The sequence below is a fragment of the Pristiophorus japonicus genome, chromosome 1, assembly GCF_044704955.1.
Source record: "Pristiophorus japonicus isolate sPriJap1 chromosome 1, sPriJap1.hap1, whole genome shotgun sequence".
Taxonomy (NCBI): Eukaryota; Metazoa; Chordata; class Chondrichthyes; family Pristiophoridae; genus Pristiophorus; species Pristiophorus japonicus.
The window spans coordinates 462,509,846-462,526,388 of record NC_091977.1 but is presented as its reverse complement, the minus strand read 5'-3'; the positions used below and the strand labels follow the sequence as shown (position 1 = coordinate 462,526,388).

At 44.1% G+C, this 16,543-nt stretch overlaps 1 protein-coding gene across 2 annotated transcripts in view; it reads left to right on the top strand.

Annotated features, from left to right (window-relative positions):
* gra (granulito) overlaps nt 1-16,543 on the top strand; it is a 164,446-nt gene that overhangs the window by 132,280 nt on the left and 15,623 nt on the right. For both annotated transcript variants that reach the window (XM_070876262.1, XM_070876253.1), the window contains exon 5: nt 10,692-10,804. In XM_070876262.1, coding sequence (XP_070732363.1) covers nt 10,692-10,804 — 113 coding nt within the window. The remainder of the gene's footprint in view (nt 1-10,691; nt 10,805-16,543) is intronic.

Below are 16,543 nucleotides of genomic sequence, written 5' to 3'. Positions count from 1 at the left end.
CCCAGTCTTTCTGCAGAAGAAACACTCTGCCTTCACGTATGGACAACTTTGAGCAATGTGTTGTCCCAGGCATCTATAGCACGACTTCGACGCTCTGGTAGAATTTCCAGTTTCTGAGACTTTCGGCCATGGCCTTCTTTTACTTTGAACCTGCAGGTGATTTACCTTAGTTGACTGATGACCGTGATTATTATTTAATTCTCGGGAATATTGTTCAGCCATGATCATCGACCTCGCTGTCTGACAAGCAACCTCAAAAGTAAAGTCATCCGTCATCAATAACTTCCTTCTGATCGCATAATCTTTCACCCCACAAACAAAACTATCCCGTAATGCTCAGTTTTGAAAGTTTCCAAAATTACATCGATAGCTTTTTTAATGCTATGATATAATCACTGATACTTTCATCAGCCTTTTGATTCCGAATCCTGAAACGATAGCTTTCAGCAATTTCTAACCGTTTGGGGTTATAGTGCTGCTCCAGCTTCGTTAAAATCTCTTTAAGCGTTGTATCCTTTGGCTCGTCAGGCACAAGCAGATTTACAAGGGTTTCGTATAATGCTGGACCTGCCACTGATAAGAAAATCGCTTTCTTACGTTCCAACACAGCCTGGTTCTGGACTGCATTGTCTGGAACTTCGATTATGTTATTTGGAGTGAAATACATTTCTAGCCGATCCACATACACTTTAAAACGTTCCCGGTCATGTCTATATTCACCCAAATATCCGATTACACCTGCCATTTTAAACTCTAGCTGTTCACACTGTGTGCTGTTTCTTTTAACCTCGGATTTTTGTAGCTTTTTTCAAAGACAGAAACTTCCAAAGTCTTCTGTCAGCTGGCTGAATCCTTCACCAACAAAATTTAAGCTTTAAACATCCAAAAAATCTCATCCTCGGTCGCCAAATGTGATATCTTCACAGAGCATAGCACACACAGCTTCCTAATGTGCAGGCTGTTCTCTCGGAACTCTCCAGAAAGCTGCCTGTTGTTTAATGATCAACTATGCAGCTGCAGTACACAATCCGTCCACATCCCCAGTGTGGAGCTACAAGCATTACAAGCTTACAGACATTACATATACCTGTTTTAGTTCTAACGTGAAATGTTACCCCAGTGGCTCCAGCTTGGAAGACTGATGTTGGATGGCTGCGGTGGGCAATCTCGAGCATCTCTGGGCTTTGAGGGCCCAGCTGCAGATTGCGCCATCTTGGACTTCTGCCTGGGATATCTGGCCCAGATGGCTATATGACACTAACGGGGCACTGGCAGAGTAGATGGCAAGCATGATATTCTCCAGAGAGATGACAGTGGATGCCTCTCCCATGGAGCTAAGGCCAATCTCCTGGGACTGAGCCTCAACACTCCCACAGCTCTGCGCAAGAACAGTGTGCAGGAGTGATATGATGCTGTGGAAGCACCTGCCAACACTGGCCCCCAGAGTCAAGATGACAGCCATCTGAGCTTCCAAGGAAGCAGTGTGAACTGCCATTGAAGTTCACCATAGGCTCCATCATGGTGGGCGTCATTGTCACGTTCCACTGTTGTATTCATGGGGCTGGTCACTTCTTCCATATTGGACAGAATAGTCTACAAGCTCTGAGTGAAACCCTGATGCAAGTTGGAGCTGTACCTCTCTGCTCTGAGCCATTGCGTGCAAGCTCGCTGCCAGGCTTCCCAGTGCATCTCACAGTTCACATCTCACATGCCCATTAGACTTCTTTGGTAGTCTTGGCCCTCTGCAGCAGAGCCAGTATATGATCTCACCCTCCGGTGAGCTGCCGATGTGGTGTTCTATCCCCTTGACCTGGCTCCTACACACTTATGCCCTGTGTTTCACCATTTGACGATCCCTCCTCTAGCCTAGCCTCCAAAGTACATGTGGTGTCAGTCTCTGAAATGATGCTTGCTAGGGTCAGACAGTGCATCTTCAAGATGGCTGGCCTGCTGTTCCTGAAGTGGCAGAGGTGTTTCCACATTATCAGCACATGAAATGAAATAGAGAGACAAGGATTAACTTTTATTATGAAAGGAGAGCAGAAGTGAAAGCATCTGCAGTTTAACATGCAGATTGTATAGGTTGATATAGAAGGGAAAAATAAATTAAGGGTGTGAAGAAATCCTGCACAACATCCCTTCTAGAGTGGCCATCACTCTCTTCTTGCCCGTGATGGCCAGTACATTTTCTTCAACAGGGGAGGGGATGAGCATGAGAATTTGATCTCCTCTATTGACAGCCTAATATGCAACCTTCTCCTGCAAGAAAGAAGGGAGTGTGTTACTCCTTGTAAGGTGGTTAGAGAATGTGCCTGTCATGGATGGAAAAGCTAGTATGCTCTGTGCAAGATGTGAGGTGTGGGGAAGTGAGGATTGCAAGAGTGGTGAGTGTGTGTGAGTATGAGGAGAAAGGAGAAGGGGATCGAATGATATGTGGTGCTGTGATTGTTGAAAAGTGAAGGAAAGAAAGAGAGGGGCAGTATTGCAAGTAGTGAGGCTTGAGGTGATGAAGGTATGAGCAGAGAGTAAGACAGCAGTATATTTACCTTGATAATCCTGGTGGGTCATTGAACTTCTTTCAGCATTTCAGTCAGATCCTGGGAGCTAAATTTGTGGCATTGACCTTTTCAGCGACCTTTTCCTATTGGCGGCGGAGATACTGTCTGTAGGATTATCTGCCCCCTGGAGTGGACCAGGATCTCTCCCCTCCAGTGTACCACCTGGATCAGGGCCTCCAACATGGCATCAGAGAACCTGAATGTCCTGTCTGGACTGCTTCAAGACAATGTTTTTAATTTCCAAAGTTTCCCTGTTGTCTGCAGCCAGAGTGCTTGAAGAGGTGTTGGCTGCCTTTAGGTGATGTCAGAGATGATTGATTTTCTGTCCCCCAAACATGCATGTAGCCAGTGAATAGCAGATTACTGCACATCTGAATCATGCAATAAAGTCCTTGCACCAATTTCATGTGTCCCTGGGATCATGTGAACAAGCACGTGCAGCAGGCACCCTGACTCGGATTTCTAAGTCGTGGTCTTTTTTTGACAATTTGAATTCGTAGAGAGCAATACGTTTCCAGCTTCCTATGGGTTTGCTTTGAGTTCAGTGTCAAGAGCATGAAGAGTCTTGAAGGAGTCAGTTCATGGTGGAACAAAGGCCATATTAATGAAAAGTTCAAAACAATCTCAAGAATCATAAACATATATTAAACAAAATAAGGAATGCATTTTTTTGACTTTGATGTTTACTCTCTAAGCATTTATATGGTTCAGTAGTGCCAATAGTATAGCCATACAGTAAAATCCAGATTTTCTCCTCTTTAGTTAGTGGAACTAGCATTTCAATCAGAGAAAACAGAATTAATCTGAATTTGAGTTATTTTTCTGTTGAGGCAGAAAAATGTAACTATCATCTATTTAGTTATCTTGAAAATTATATACTTTGCTATTTTGTTATTATCAACCAAATACTAGAACAGCTATGGGGAAATAAGTATTTGAGATCCTTGAAGCACAAGAGCATAGATGTTTTGTTCAAGTTTGATCGATGATAGGCAATGCACAGATCTCACCATACTGCACGGATCCTACGTGAGTTTCCAGTCTAATAATAATATTGTGGCCAAGCTTCAGCCAAAGAAAATGCCTATGATTGGGAGTTAGCTCATTGGTGAGTGAAAAATCATATTCTGTTGTAGAATTAAAAGCCCTGCAATCGCTTATAGGGTACTAATCTCTTGATTTTTTTTTTAAATAGGGTCCGAGTATAATGTAGCCAAGTTTGCTAATGATACAAAGATGGGTGGGAGAGCAAATTGTGAGGAGGACACAAGAAATCTGCAAAGGGATAGATACAGGCTAAATGAGTGAGCAAAAATTTGGCAGATGGAGTACAATGTGGGAAAATGTGAGGTTATCCACTTCGGCAGAAAAAATAGAAAAGCAAATTGTAATTTAAATGGAGAAAAATTGCAAAGTGCTGCAGTACAGAGGGACCTGAGGTTCCTTGTGCATGAAACACAAAAAGTTAATATGCAGGAACAGCAAGTAATCAGGAAGGCAAATAGAATATTGGCCTTTATAGTAAGGGGGATAGAGTATAAAAGCAGAGAAGTACTGCTACAACTGTACAGGATATTGGTGAGGCCACACCTAGAGTACTGCGTACAGTTTTGGTCTCTGTGTTTAAGGAAGGATATACTTGCATTGGAGGCTATTTAGAGAAGGTTCACTAGGTTGATTTTGGAGATGAGGGAGTTGACTTATGAAGATACATTGAGTAGGTTGGGCCTATATTCATTTGAGTTCAGAAGAATGAGAGGTGATCTTCTCGAAACATATAAGATAATGAGGGGGCTCGACAAGGTGGATGCAGAGAGGATATTTCCACTCCTACGGAAAACTAAAACTAGGAGGCACATTTTCAGAATAAGGGGCCGCCCATTTAAAACTGAGATGAAGAAGAATTTCTTCTCAGGGTTGTAAATCTGTGGAATTCTCTGCCCCAGAGAATTGTGGAGGCTGGGTCATTGAATATATTTAAGGCTGAGATCGACAGATTTTTGAATGATAAGGGAGTAAAGGGTTTTGGGGGAGCGGACAGGGAGGTGGAGCTGAGTCCATGATCAGATCAGCCATGATCTTATTAAATGGCAGAACAGGATCGAGGGGTCAAATGCCCTACTCCTGCTCCTAATTCTTATGTTCTTGTTCTAGAACCTCTTGTTTCCCTGATAGGAATATATAGGGGGAGAAGTTCACTATCACCCTGTCATGTATGTAACCTTCATGTAACTGTAACCTTCATAACTGCATACTGTATACACCTAAGAAATGCATACCTTGACCACAGGGGATGAACTTATGGGAGACACGCCTCACCTGGTCATCCAGATATATAAAGGGAGGTCCCATGCAGGGTCATCACTTCTTGGTCCTGTGAATAAAGGTTCAGGCCACAGAGTGACCTTGTCTGCAAAATGTGCCTCGTGTGAATTTATAGTAGTGTGTAAGGACATTACACACCCTACATGGGGCGCTAATTTTAAAAAGTTTGAAAAGTTAGCCAGGATTTCAAACTTTTGAAAAATTTGCCATTTGCGCTCCAAGAAAAGGAAGTGGAGCACTAAATCAAGTGCACCACTTCCTTCTTAGAGCGCAATCTGCAGCAGGAGCGGCGGAGACTTCAGCAGCATTGACCGTGCAGTGCTCCCGCATTCAAAGGCTCCTTCCCTCCCTTAAAGGGAAGGGCCATCGTTGCATGCTCTGCAATATAAAAAATACCTACCTGGACCACCAAGGCAGCTGCGATCCCACACAATCAGCTCGGCACTCAAGCAGAGGGCCAGGCTGATCGATTGCGGGCAGGATCCCGCGAAAAAAAGGTAAGGTTTTTTTTAACACTTACCTCGGCCACCTCGCCTTTAATCAATGTCCCCAAAGCAGCTGGCCACCCGATGCATGCCTCCTGCAGCTGCCGATGTTTTCGCTCGGTGCTTCTGCAGGGGGCGGAAGTCAATTTCGGGTCTGAGGCGATGAGCACAGCATTGACATCATAATCTTCAGGCGATTGGGGTGTGACGCTGTAGCACCGCCGCAAAACTCCCACCAAACATGGCAGGTGTCGGATGTCAGCACCACGCCCGGTCGTAATGCCGTTAGCACCCCCAGGAGGCACAAAGGCACTCAATTTTGCCCCCATAGATTCTTCTGGAGGAATTGAGACTGAGGAGAGGTTCCTTTCTTGGCAGTGAATTTGGTGTGATGGAGGTAGTCAACAGTATGAATGCCACTCCCTCACACCAAACTCCTTGAGGCAGTGCCAAACAAAGTTTAACAGCCTGACCAGGAGCGCCCGCCATGACATTCTATCAATGCAGTGTACCAAGCATGTATGGCATTTGCTATCACCTACCCATCACACTGCCTCAAGCCTTACCATGAATGCCCATGATGCTGTAAAGTGTCCTTACATCCTCACATTTCACCTAGAAGTGTGACTTCACGCAAGTTTTTACACGCGCCCAAAATAATTCTCCCATCTAATGCAGCTGTATGTTGTATGTATCTCATTAAGTCACAATGGGCTGCATGCTGACATTTAAGTATTACTACATGTCAATTTGGTAATTGGAATTTCTCACTTCTTTTACTCTGCTTGCAGGAGAGGATATCTCATAAAAGTTGTGAGAAAACACATATGAGGAAAATCCCCTAACTTTAGATCTCTAACCCCATATAAGGAAGAAGCTCTTAAAATCTGGGAAGACAAGCCATAGAAAGTGCTGGAAATGGAAAAATAGGTTTGCCGTCAGCTCAGGGTTAGTAATAACTTATTCTATTCTCTAATTCACTAATTCCCAGAAAAGCATTCACTTGATCATTTTACATTATCGTCCCTACTCAAGGTTACATGTGAAGCTTGCCCAGCAGGATACTATTGTAACCTGACTTGTTTTTCTCTTTTTCTCTCGGCATGTCACAGAAGGGTATGCCAGGTTCCACTACATGGTCATGTCAGCATTTGACATTACACACATCACTCTCTCCCCTCCATGCACCAGCTCAGAAGCATTCAACCTGAGGAATTTAGAGGATGAGCTTAAGTGTAGTACACTGAATGAGACACAGTACAGCAGGTGGTAGTGGTGGATGAGAAAGAGGGATCTTCTGTCTGGAGGGCCAGCATACATCCTGCTTTAGCTGCTTAGCCTGGAGCTCTGTCCCTCATGGGATGCGTTTGTAAAAGCAGGATGTTTTTTTGAACATCAAGCATTGATGCAAGCACTAAACAGTAGATGGTAGATCAGGTGGAGGAGTCTGCTAGCAACTGCACTGTTTTTCGATAGTATAATTCACCATGGGAGCATGTGGTAATTCAGATATCTACAGCAAAACCTCCATGTCAAAGGCCCTAAGGGAAATGGGAGCTTTTTCCATAGATGTTCAAACTGTTACCAGAATGCAATGGCCATTTCTTCCAGCTTCAATGGGCTTGGGGGCTATAGGGCATGGTTTCACTGATCTCATTGGTGCCATTCGGTATACTGACACACTATAGTCAGACAATGCCCATTAGGAGGGCGTGGCTGGAATGGGCACAGTCTCTCGGAACACCTACACATCTAGACCCTTGGACCAGTCCTCTCCAATGCCAGCACAGATACTAGAAGCCAAACAGACCCAATCTGCCTATGCATCTGTTGCAATATGCAACAGGTTGATCTCTGGACTCAGCTGCTAGGAAATGAAGGCCACCTGTATCCCAAGAGGCTCTTACGGACACAATACTCCTCTCACTGAGGTATTACTTGGACAACATACAAGATTAGTTTAAGAGGACTGCCACCAAAGGGAATCACAATGGAAGGAAACACTAGGTACTTATGCTGGTAAGTTTGACATTCTGTGTGCAGATGTGTTCTTGCAAAAGTTACCAAGCATGTTTCATCAGGTGGTGTGAATGTGATATTTGTGAGTTGCTTGAAAGTTTTAAAGCACTATATGTAAGTTGAGGCTTGTGTGTGTAGGGCATGGGAAGATATGGACATCACTGTCAATCCAGTAGTCTAATGTAAGATAAAATTAGGAATTTCCAAATGTTCTCACAGCTGACATCGGGTTCTGCTTTGCAGCCTCTTCATGATTCCATGGATGCATGTGGGGGCCTTCTTCCTCCAGGACCTCCATGATGGTGCCCCTTTGCAAAGTAAAATTGGGAAGAAAGCATGCACAATGCAACAATCCTTGAAACATTTGCTAGCTGTATCGCAGAATGTTCTCAGCTGATCCTAGCATATCATCTTATCTGTGCTTAGTAGTGTCGTGGGATTCTGCAAAACTAGCATAATCCCTGTCTCCAGAGGACAGCCTTGTTCACCCAGAAGTTACCCTGAGTCAAAGACAATAAATTATAAAGCACCTTTAACATAGAAAACGTCTCAAAGTGCTTCGCAGAGGCACAAGGGGAAAAAATGGATGCCAAACCAAACCATATTCAGAGTGTTGGTTAGTCAAAGAGGTGAGTTTTAAAGAGGGTATTAAAGGAGGACAAGGAGATCGAGAGGCAAAAAGATAGAGGTTTAGGAAGGGAGTGGAGCATAGGCAACTGAAGACATAACGACCAATTGTGCAATAAAAGGAGGGAAAATGCCAAGAGGACAGAGTCAGCCTCTGCATGACCTCTCTCCTATAGCCTTCTTCCTCTAAAAGCACAGGAGGATTCCTAAGGCAAATCTTTAATGTGAGGTTTGAGGGAGATGCGGGGTGTGGGAGGTGTGAGAAGGCAGCATCAGAACAATTGACAAAAAGGCTCCTGAAAACTTAAGTGACAACATAATGAGAAAAATAATGCAAAAACAGTCTCAAAATTGAATCTTATTACTGGGCTCTTTAAATGAACTTATGTATAAAGATTAGTCCAGAGTACAATCATCGAATCATACAGCACAGAGGGAGGCTATTCGGCCCATTATGTCTGTGCCGGCTTTTTGAATGGCTGTCTAATTATTTCCACTCCCCTGCCCTTTCTCCATATCCCTGCAAATCTCTCCTTTTGAAGTACATATCCAATTCCCTTTTGAAAGTTACAATGGAATTTGCGTCCAGCACCCTTTTAGGCAGTGCATTCCAGATCATAACAACTTGCCATGTAAAAAAAATTCTCCTCATCTCCTTCCTGGTCTTTTGCCAATTATCTTAAATCTATGTCCTCTGGTTATCGACCCTACTGTCGGTGGAAACAGTTTCTGCCCATCTACTTCATAACTTTGTACACCTCTTTCAAATCTCCCCTGATTCTCTGCTCTGGCGAGAACAATCCCAGCTTCTCCAGTCTCTCCACATAACCGAAGTTCTTCAGCCCTAATACCATCCTAGTAAATCTCATCTTCACCCTCTACATGGCGTTTACATCCTTCCTAAAGTGTGGTGCTCATAATTGGGCATAACCTATGATCTATAGTTTACCATAACTTCCTTGCTTTTGTACTCTATGCCTCTATTTATAAAGCTAAGGTCCACTGTCAAACATTTATGTATGTGAACCTCCAGGTCTCTGTTCCTGCACCCCCTTGAAATGTGTACCATTTAATTTATATTGCCCCTCCTCATTTTCCTTCCAAAATGCATCACTTTACATTTTTCTGCTTCAAGTTTTCATCATCATAGGCAGTCCCTCAAAATCGAGGAAGACTTGCTTCCACTCTAAAAGTGAGTTCTCAGGTGGCTGTACAGTCCAATGCAAGTCTCTGTCACAGGTGGGGCAGACAGTGGTTGAAGGAAAGGGTGGGTGGAGAGCCTGGTTTGCCACACTCTCCTTCTGCTGTCTGCGCTTGATTTCTGCATGCTCTCGGCGACGAGACTCAAGATGCTCAGTGCCTTCGCTCTTCCTCCACTTTGGGTGGTCTTGGGCCAGGGATTCCCAGGTGCCACTGGGGATGTTGCATTTTATCAAGGAGGCTTTGAAGATGTCCTTCAAACGTTTCCTCTGCCCACTTAGGGCTTGCTTGCCGTGTAGGAGCTCCGAGTAAAATGCTTGCTTCGGGAGTCTCGTGTCAGGCATGCGAATGATGTGACCCGCCCAACGGTGCTGGTCGAGTGTGGTCAGTGCTTCAATGATGGGGATGTTGGCCTGAGCGAGAACACTGATGTTGGTGCGTCTATCCTCCCAGTGGATTTGCAGGATCTTGCGGAGGCAGCGGTGGTGGTACTTCTCCAGCGCTTTGAGATGGCTGCTGTATATATCGTTTTATCTGCCATGTGACTGCCTATTTCAATAGTCTGTCTATGTCCTCCTGAAGTCTGCTGCTATCCTCCTCCCTGTTTGCTACAATTTCAAGCGTTGTGACCCTGGATGTCCACACATAAACATTGAGAAATTGCATACATGTCAAAATGATGTTATCACAGCTTCATTTAGATATCACAATAGAGCTCTCACTTGAACTAGGCTGGAGCTTCTTGTCTAATATTTTTATTTGCTTGTATTTAATTCAACAACAAAAATGCTGTTAGTGATTATAAAATATACCTTCATCTGTTTAAAGACTGAAAATGGCAATCTTTCCTCTCCCTTCCCTTCAGTTTTAGCAAATACTTGTAAAAATGCAAGATTAATTTAAAAAAACTCTAACCGAGTTCTGAACAGATTGTATTGGTATTTTGGGGTGAAAAGTTGAGTTTTTACTAATTAAAAAATTAGTGATACATTTGAGGGATATTCCTGCAGGATTTGGAAAGATTGGCATTCCAAGTGCCAGGCTGAAATTGAATATGAATTTTATTAGTGCAGCAAAAATCATAAATCTAAGAATTGGATGGTAATGCAGTAGCAATAGAATTTTTCTTTTTTAAACCCAGATGTAATTTCCCACCCTTATATAACATCTTGTATTCTGAAGATTCAAGAGCCAAACTATCAATCCCATCCCCACTAGAAAAAAAGCCCTGTGAAGAAAGCAGTCCCAGTAGTTTAGCTGTGATCATTCTGCAGGTGCTTAACCAAAAATGTTTGTTAAGGCAACAGTAACAGCTGGGAGCAAACATGGTGCAGTAACATTTGTGTGCAGTTTTAGCACTGCTCTCGACTATACCCAAAACCCGAGTGAGTAGATGGCTCAATAGTCTATCTAAGTTACAATTTTTTTGTATTAATGAAATGTGTCATTTTGTTTACCAATTCACTTTACATTCCAGATGCAGAGAGGATTACATACAGCAGAGAATTTCTGATGAAAATTGCCAGCCTGCCTATTTCGAAAGAGAAACCTGAGTTTTTGCCATCTCTTCCCGTGGTATTGGAGAGGCCAGTAAGTTAGGTCTTTTGGATAGTGATTTTTTTATTGGTAGATTGCATTTTCTGTAATAATGCTCAAATAGTATTCATATTTTTGATTTTAATTTGTTACCAAGATAATAAGAAAGGTTAAAAGAATGTGTCTGTACTCATTAGCTAAGTACGCATGTTGTGGCCTGCCAATTCTGACTGTCCTTTCTAGAAATAGAAATATATTACATAATATTTCAATAAGTACATTTTGAAAGCAAGAATCATAAACATATTGAGTCGATTGGGCCTATACTCTCTGGAGTTCAGAAGAATGGCAGGGGATCTCATTGAAACTTGCACCTGTGTTACCACCCAAAGGGTGTTTTTAGGCTTTTACCGCCCAGTTGGCAAATTTGGTTCATGTTTTGCAGTGGTGCAAAAACTTACTGCCCCGCCCTCTAGTCTCACCCATGGCACGTGCCACACATTCTGGAACGCCACTGTCACTGCTGGAGGTCACCTGCCTCTGTGAGTGGGCAAGGATGGCCTCGGTGGAGTCCTCATATGCACGGACAATGCGTGAGGTGGCCTCCGCAACACTCACAATAAGTTTGTCTATGTTCTGGGGGATCATACCCAATGCACCCATGAGCTCGTAGTGCATCTCCGTGTTCTCCCTGGACATTGCCATCAAGTTCAGGTCCACGTCTACATGTTCTTCAGCTTCCATGCTGATTCACCCTCTGGGGAGCTGGCCTCCGAACTTCCCCACCTACTCGGCATTGCTGTAGGCCATCAGGGGCAGGGGCCTCACAGTCCACAAAAAACCATGGAAGTCGCCTTCGTCCCCCGATGTGTCCCCCGATGGTATGACTGGTGGGCTCTGACGCTCAGGCAGCAGACTCTCATCCCCTCCCTCATAATCTCCCCCGTGGCGAGATGTAGATGGCTCACGGGAAGGCTGGTACATTTCTGGCTGATCATCTGTAAGCAGAAAACAACAGACATGTGGTTAGCAGCCGGAGAGGGGGCAGGGTGATAACAGGAAGGTGGCATTTAACATGTATATGTAAAGGGACTACGCCACATCATATTAGGGGTCAAGGAAGTCACATCAGTCGCAAGTTCCATTCACATACCCTCACTACCTGAAGGGGGCTCGGCATCGCCCCTGGCCACTGTGCGATCTGGGGTGCCCATGAGAGCTGACACTCACTGCTCCACCTCAGTGAACTCCAGCAGCTCCGGCCGTACACCTCCTTTTGATGTTGCTCCCTTCTATTATAGGAGAGCTTGGCCTGAAATAAGAGCAAGAAGAAGGGTTTAGTAAAGGTCCACCTCTTGTTGTGCCACATGTGCCTTGCATACTTCAATAGCTGCCACTGTGTAGATGTGCAAATGTGTTCAGTTCAATCTGTGTGGCTGTTGACTGAGGTTTTTCAAAGAGTGGGAGGAGGTAGGAGGCTGGTAGCATAGCAGCTCAGGGTGATGTTTGGAAAACACATATCAACAGTGGGAATGGACTGCGAGGAGGCTTGACAATGATTAGGGGACAAGAGCGTACATGCATCCTGAATGCAGAGGGAATGGCTGGAGAAGTGAGCCTCTAGCTTTCTGCTGGATTCAACAACCCACATCATGGATTGTAACACATTGTGAAGGGACAGCTCCTTCAAAGACAACATTGTGTGAGACAGTGATCTTGCAAGCATGGGAGGCCTACATAAAAATGTGAAGGGTACTCACTCTGACGACTCTCGTGAAGTCATTGAACTACTTGCGGCATTGTGCGCCAGTTTTGGCCACCGTGTCTGCCGCTGAGACCTCCTGGGCAATCTCCCTCCAAATTCTCCGAAAGATGCTGGGCACGGGCCTCCTTTCCCCAACTCGATGGCTTGCAGGCCACCTCCTCTCAGTGGCCTGCACTAAGGCCTCAACAGCTGCTGGGGAGAATCGCCGAGCACGCTGCCTTCCCCCTTGCTGCACCATCTCTCCCACTGTGTTGAAAGTGGGCTGGGTCACCTATGCCTGCGCGAAGGAAACTGCCGCGCCCTGAAGTACCGCCTGCGCCCGGAAGAATTTAAACACATCTGCACATGCACAAATTTCGAAACTTTTTTACCATCGCAATTTTCAACTGGGGCACAAAAACTTCCTTGTCTGATTTTGTGCCCCGGATCATCGAACCTCTTTATTTGCCGAACTTTTTAGATGAATGTGCAAACTTTTCCCAGATGGCACTGGAACTGCCCCGCCGTCATTAACTCTCTGAGATCACAAAAGCTGAAAATCCAGCCCGTAGGATTTTGAGGGGGATTGACGGTAGATGCTGAGAGTCTGTTTCCGCTGGCTGGAGAGTCTAGAACTAGGGGGCACAGTCTCAGGATAAGGGATTGTCCATTTATGACTGAGATGAGGAGGAATTTCTTCGTTCAGAGGGTTATGAATCTTCCCAATTCTCTACTCCAAAGGGCTGTGGATGATGAATCGTTGGGTATATTCAAGGCTGAGATAGATTTATTTTTGGACTCTAGCGGTATCAAGGTATATGTGGATCAGATGGGAAAGTGGAGTTGAGGTCGAAGATTAGCCATGATCTTATTGAATGGCAGAGCAGGCTCGAAGAGCCGTACAGCCTATTTCCGCTCCTAATTCTTATGTTCTTAAAGATGGTGCTATAACTCACTAATTTCCTACTTTTTGATTTATTTCATGCTTATTTACCTGCTCATCGAAAAGTATTTCTGCTGCTCTGTATTTTCAACCAGAAATTCTCAGCATGAAACATTATAATGTTAGAATTTCATCTCTCGGGTGAGAAAAAATTGAAACATGTTTAGAGGGTATAATCTAATACAATAAAGCTTTGGGTAGGTGGGAGTTTAATATAAAATACTTTCTGAAAAGAATTGTAGTCTGGAAATAACTGTTAATGCTACAGTAAACGTCTGAAGTAATATGGGAATGGAGAATACTACATGTTTAAGTTAACATAAGCTGCCTGATGTTGGGAGGAAGCGGGGTCAAAGTACTGAAGATTTCATTATTAATGTAATTATTGCTGGCATAAGTACTTAACTTGAACTTGTCATTTTCCTAAGTCTTCCTCATCAAACATATTCCTCCCTCAGAAATCCAGAAATTACAGTTTAATTTTAAAAGTTTAATCTGCTACATTTAAGCTTCAAATTACAACAATTTATCTACAATTTATATTTAATTCAGTGCTCTACTAATGTTGCAGTTGGCTGAGGAGGAATAGTGAGAGCAGGAAAGAACTGCCATGATGTCAGATGGCACACAAATTGTACGTAGCACATTAAGCATCAGGCATAGCTACCTTGGAATAACTAGAGAGCAATGCCTTAGGACGTTTTCATAGATTTGTGCCCTGTCCTCAGTAAAAATCTGCAGGCAAAATCGAACACCTGTACAGCACTGCTGCAGGCTGTCAAAGTGTCCACCACCTGCATTTATTTGGTTATGGGCTCTTTCCAAACAGAAGCCTTTCCATCTGGATATACTTTTCACCATCTGCCCTACACAAACTGCCACAGGAACTGTTAGTCATAAAAAGACCAAGTTCCATCCAGTTTGCCTTGCATGATCCTGGTAATCGCATGATACAGCAATAGGAGAGTTGTTGACTAATCATAGTAATTAATCTCTGTCAATTAGTTTACAATAGACATGAGGTGAGGAAAACCCCCAGTGGTGGAAAGCTTTTGGAATTATTTACATGTACGCCACATACACTGCCTTACCCCTATCAAATTCCTTTGTCGCACCCTTAAAAATACATAGCAAATGAACCCATATTGGCTAACTTCTTTGATTTATTTCTATCCAGATACGCTATCATTTTATCTTTAATTGTCACAGTAAAGGAGGGGTAGAGAAATTGGATAGGATAAAATGGCAATATTTAAACGTTGGCAGTGCTCAAAGTAGAAAAGTCACCTGGTCCAGATGGGATGCATCCTAGGTTGCTGAGGGAAGTAAAGGTGCAATTTGAAGAGAGCCTGGCTATAATCTTCCTTAGATATGCTGTCAGAGGACTGGAGTGCTGCAAATGTTACACCTCTGTTCAAGAAGAAAAAGAGGGATAAACTCAGCAGTTACAGGCCAATCAGCCTAACGTTGGTGGTGGGAAAACTTTTGGAGACATTGGCCTGGATTTTGCGATAGGAATAACGGTGAGGCTAACAGTGATAACCATTATAATGGAGTAAATTGGAGAGCAACTTCTGGCATCCGCACATGCACAGCTAAATGAGGAAATATGAACGTTGCTGTCAGAGATGCCCTGCTCCTCCATAGGGTCCACTATTCAAGAGTAAGTGGATTTTTAATGACATGATAATTGATAATTACTGCCAAAAGTAAAAATATATATTTTTTTAATCTCCAAAACTAATTAACTTCGGAAGGAATGAGATTCCACATCTGTAAAATTAATTTTTCAGGGTCAATGAATTTGTTTGGCATTAATTATCAATTACCATGCTGTTAAAAATCCACTTACTCCTGAATGTACTAGCCCTAACTTTTTATGGCATCTTTAGTGGGGAGCTAATACCCCAAGTTCATGCCATTTCATTGATCCAGTGCTTAGTCTATCGGCAAGGACTGTTACAACGCACCCTATGGAGGAGTGGGGTATCTCTTACAGCAACTGAAGGGAAGTGTGCAGTCATGTTGCCCAGGACCGTGTTGGTACCACTGTTCTTTCTGATAGATGTTAATGACTTGGACTTGAGTATAAAGGGCAACATTTCAGAGCTTGCAGACAACCTCATGTTCCTGGAGAACCACATGTGCAGGAAGTAATGTCGACTGAAGGAGCTCGAGCTCCGGATTTCAGAGCCTCAGCAGTGGCTGGCATCACTGCAGTGCATCCGCGAGGCTGAGGGCCATGTGGACACTTTTCAGGAGTTATTCACCCCGCAGCTTAAGATTTGGCAGGCAGAGAGGGAATGGGTTACTGCCAGACAGACAAAGAGGACCAGGCAGGTAGTGCAGGAGCGCCCTGAGTGCATCTTGCTCTCTAACCGGTATTCATACTGGTAAGGATGATGCTTCCTCTGGGAAGTATAGCCAGAGCCAAGGCCACAGCACCATGTGTGGCTCAGCTGTATGGGGCGAGGAGGAAGGTCAGAAAAGCAACAGTGTTAGCGAATTCAATACTTAGGGGAACAGACAGGCATTTCTACAGCTGCAGACGTGACTCCAAAATGGTATATTGCCTCACTAGTGCCAAGGTCAAAAATGTCACTGAGCAGCTGCAAGACATTCTGAGGGGGGAGGGTGAACAGCCAGAGGTTGTGGTCCATATTTGTATCAATGACATGGGTAGAAAGAGGGATGAGTTCCTGCAGGTAGATTCTGGGGCTAGGAGAGTAATTAATAAGCATGACTTCAAAGGTAATAATCTCTGGAATTTCTGGAACTCCCGGTGCCATTTGCTAGTGAGTACAGAAATAGAAGAACAGAGTATATGAATGCATGGCTGGAGAGATAGTTCAGAAGGGAGGGCTTTAGACTCCTGGGGCATTGGAACCGCTTCTGGGGGAGGTTGGACCTGTACAAGCCGGACGGATTGCACCTCAACAGGGCTGGGACCAATATCGTCATCTGGTTGTTTGCTGGTGGGGAGGGTTTAAACTAGTTTGGCAGGGGATGGGAATCTGAACTTAGATACAGAAAGGAGAGAAGCAATGCTAGTGCTGTTGGGGAGGAGTTAAATTAATATAGCAGGGGGATGGGAACCTATGCAGGG